The sequence below is a fragment of the Nelumbo nucifera genome, chromosome 7, assembly GCF_055504915.1.
Source record: "Nelumbo nucifera cultivar China Antique chromosome 7, China Antique-T2T, whole genome shotgun sequence".
Taxonomy (NCBI): Eukaryota; Viridiplantae; Streptophyta; class Magnoliopsida; order Proteales; family Nelumbonaceae; genus Nelumbo; species Nelumbo nucifera.
Window position 1 is genome coordinate 45,422,142 of NC_142655.1, and position 4,098 is coordinate 45,426,239.

Consider the following 4,098-nt stretch of genomic DNA (forward strand, 5'->3'; position numbering starts at 1 on the left):
GGTCAAGTTCTTTTGGAAGAACATTGCTGATTCTGCTCCATCCTGCACTGCGCCATCTTTAGTGGGAGAAAATTTTGGATCCTTCCTTGGGCGTGAACACCTTCATTGGGAGATATTGCTTCTCTGTATCAGGTACATCCTCCCTCCTACTCCCTTTGGTTTAGATCTGGTTTGGTTCTTGATTCAAGATTGATCCTTGAAAAACATGTTTTTCTAAATATAGGGAATTCGATTCCTGGCAAAGATGGGAGAAATTTTTGAAATTCGCCCAATCCATTCCGCAAGACTTGGGCGTCCATGTGATGGATATCCCATCCCTTCAATCTAATTTTCTTCTTGAATCGTTTCTATAGAAAGGACGAAACGTCTTGGTAGAGCATGGAGCTTGATCAAGGACCCTTTGGTTGAACCACCTGAAGTCTGTTTGTGTTGTCTCCATTGCACCATCGAGCCTCTGATACTTTGGAATGGAAGAATCAACATTGCCACTCTCTTTCTTTCTACGCTGGTCGAGATGTCTTCGTGTATGTTGGACAAATACTAAGATGGCTGTCATCATTGGTTGCACTAAGACATGACTCAAGTGTTGGAAAGTTTCAAATGCAACCCCAAACCTGGCGGGTTTGGGATTGTTCACCATTGTTGTGGTTCAATCTTAATTCATGAGGAAGAAGATGGTGAATAGTGTTTTGAAGCATAATTTTGACATTTTCAAAAATTTTAAATCACACATATCATCATGTGATACACATAACTGATGACTGGTTAATGATAGGTATTGGATTGGCACATTTTGAAAGTTTGGGTACTGGATTGTCGCGTTTTAAAGTTTGGAGATCGAAGTGGTAGTAGGCCAAAAGTACAGGGGTAATAATTGAGAATTTTCCCAAAGATAAATAAAAATCTAAAAATTATAAAAGATACAAAAAATTGGAAAAACTTGAGCACATCTCTAATATTAAATGTTTATCGTATTAAAACATAAGTATGACAAATAAGAATTTTTTTAATGATCGAAATGAAAAATACAAAATTTAAAATCTACCCAGAAACATACCATTTTCTTATTCAAGTGGTGGATCAATGGTTCAACCTTTTGGGTCAAATAGGCAAACCTATAATGTCATAATTAAATAATAAAAAATTAAAAAAGATAAATGCATAAAAGTACTAAAAATATAGAAATTTTGAATAAATAATATATATTCATCGTGTTAAAAAGAATAGGTGCCATAAATAAATGTTCTTTTTGTTAATGATGAAAATTGAAAATAGAATAGAAAATTAAGCTAATTCATAAAGACAACTCTTTTCCATCTAAGTGGTGGTCAATAGTCTATAGGGGTTTACTTGGATGCACCCAACTCGAGCCCAAACTAACCTAGTTCTCTATTTTAAGATAGGTTGGGTTTGGAATTTTGGTCCTTAGGTTAGGTGGGAGCAAAAATTTGGATTTTTCAACATTTTGGATTAGGTCTAAACCTGAGCGCATCAAATTCCAGTCTAGTTGGGCTTGGACCGGACAAATTAGGCTTGGGCTCGGGCTTTAGACCCAATTCTTAGGGGTTGAGCCTACGTTGAGCTTAAATCCAACCCAACCCACCTAACTTGCACCCCTAATGATTCAACTATTCGGGTAAAATGGGTCAACCAATTGTGTCATAATTAAAAAATAACTACTAAAATATATAGAAATTAAAAAAAATAAGAAACCTTATAGCTAAAAATTAACATATCTTAAATATTATATATTTATCATATTAAACAAAGATAAACATGATAAACAATAATTATTCTTCTAAATAAATTATAAAAGTAGAATAAAAATTTTTAAAGTTTCCTAAAAGTGAGGCATTTTCTTTCAAGCCAAATGTTCAACAAATGATGTCATAATTATATTATAAAAATTCAAAAAAAATGATTAAAACAAAAGAATAGAAAAATACAAAAAATTGTGCATATATCCAATATCATACATTTATCATATTAAACAAAAATAGACATGCTAAATAAGTAATATTTTTACTAATAACGGAAATGAAAAGAAAAAAAAAAAAAAACTCAAAACACACAATGATTTGATAATTCATCTTTTAATAATTGGTTTAGACAAAAATACTGAAATTATCATGCACGTTCACATTTACTAATATACATATATGTGTATATCTACGTTTATGCTGTTATGATGGAACATCTTTCGTATTTATACTTTACGGGAGATGTTCTTAATCCATGGTGAGATGTGCCTGTGTAGTCGGTGTGAAGAGGTGAGGAGTAGATCCCAATTCCCTAATTCGGGCTTAAACCCAACCCAGCGTATCAAACTTTAGTGATGGATGGGCTCAGATCGGATTGTTTGAGATTGACGTGGGGTCAGGCTAGGCTTGAGCTTTAAGAATTGGGCCTGCGTTGAGGTAAAACCCGGCCAGCCCGCCGGACTTACACCCCTAAAGGTAACTCATCATCATCAATTGTGGATCAATTAATGACTATTAGTTGGCCAAAATCTACGGCCCAGGATAGGCCATCTTTTTTTTATTTCAATTCAGCCCACACGACAGAAAAATGTAGCCGTTACGAACTTGAACGTTAATTCAAGCAGTCAACACCCAACCGTTGCGAGGAAAAGACAGATTTCCTCAACTCAAATCCAACCTGGACTGTACGTGATCTCTCCCGAAGTTGAAGCTTCTACTCCCCTAGCAGTCCCTATTTATTTACTCTGAACTAATTAATATCCACTTTACCATCTGGGTTTTCCAAAGTTTCTCATTTTCTAATTACAATCTGTTTTCTCTCCATTGTTTTCGATTTGGTGAGTTTTCTGAGGCAAGAAGAAGAAGAATGTCCAGAAGCTGAAGCATCTATTCCCCCAAGCACAAGCAGTCCCTGTTAATTCTGGACTAATTAATCTCTTCTTCTGCATCTGGGTTTTCAAAAGCTTCTCATATTGCTGAGATTTGGTGGGTTTTCTGAGGCAAAGAAGAAACAGAAAGAGACAGAGAAAATGGGTATGGTTGTAGTGGTGTCTCTACCCTTGATTCTTTTCTCAATTATGCTTGGTTTTGGCTGCTACTTCCTAGGGAGGGCCAGGGGGCGGCAAGACGTCCGCACCTGCCCGCAGATCTACGGGGAGCCCGTTCCACCACCCGGCGGTGTTGCTTCTTTTCCTTCACCTCCGACGACTTTCACCAAGAAGCCAGACAACTTGAACAATGTCTGAGTTTCCATGTGAAGAAACAAAAATATAGCAATAACAGCTCTCTCATTCCAGATCCGTCTGGATAAAGATAAGAGCTCCTCTCATATCTATTCTTTGAAGATTGAATATATTCGTCTGCCTCTCTCCTTTTCTGTCTGTCTTGAATTGATTACTGCTGTAAAGGGGTTTTCTTTTTCTTTTATATTATATTTGTTTTCCCTAGACCCTATATTAGTGTGAAATTTAATGAGAAATAAAGAATGTATTAGAAGGGAATTGAGATATATTGGGTCTGTGTAGATCAAGTAATAAATATTGTTAAATTTTTTCATTAAAACAACCTTGGGATGTAGTGTTGGATCTGAAAACCAATCTACAGTTTTGGAGCAATAAAGCTGAGAAATTAATTTTGTTAAGTCAGCTGCATTGAATGCTCCTGATGATGAATAATCTGCATGAGCAGAATTAGTGATGAACAACATTTAATTGAGAGTTGGGACTTGGAATCTTAAAGATCTTGATTGCTTGAAGATCCTACTTGTCTAGTTGAAAGTGCTGGAGCTTCTTCATCCCGATGTGGTGAAAGAGGAGCGACAATGCAGTATATGTTTGGCATCGATTGCAATAAAAGTATAGTTTCAGGAAATGGTATTGCTGATGGTTGAAAACGGTGTTTTTTTCTTTTTGAAAACGTCGCTGTCAGGTAGGAAGGACGTTTCCTCCGGCAACAGCAATATTTTTTGTTTGCCACCAATGTTCCAGGAAACGTTTTGTTTGTCACTGTCACCTTATGTCACAGTTGGCAGCAACAAGCTGCTCCAAGAAATGTTAAATTCGGTATTGCTCTAAGCCAGCCACGACTTCCCGCTATCTATAGTATGTTTTGAAGTACT

The 4,098-nt window shown here is 36.3% G+C and overlaps 1 protein-coding gene across 1 annotated transcript; it reads left to right on the forward strand.

Moving 5' to 3' along the window:
* The first annotated feature begins 2,721 nt into the window (after positions 1–2,721).
* LOC104609488 (uncharacterized) lies at positions 2,722–3,489 on the forward strand. The gene has a single exon (XM_010275822.3). The coding sequence runs from the start codon at positions 3,011–3,013 to the stop codon at positions 3,224–3,226; it is 216 nt and encodes a 71-aa protein (XP_010274124.1). The 5' UTR covers positions 2,722–3,010; the 3' UTR covers positions 3,227–3,489.
* The last annotated feature ends 609 nt before the right edge of the window (positions 3,490–4,098 follow it).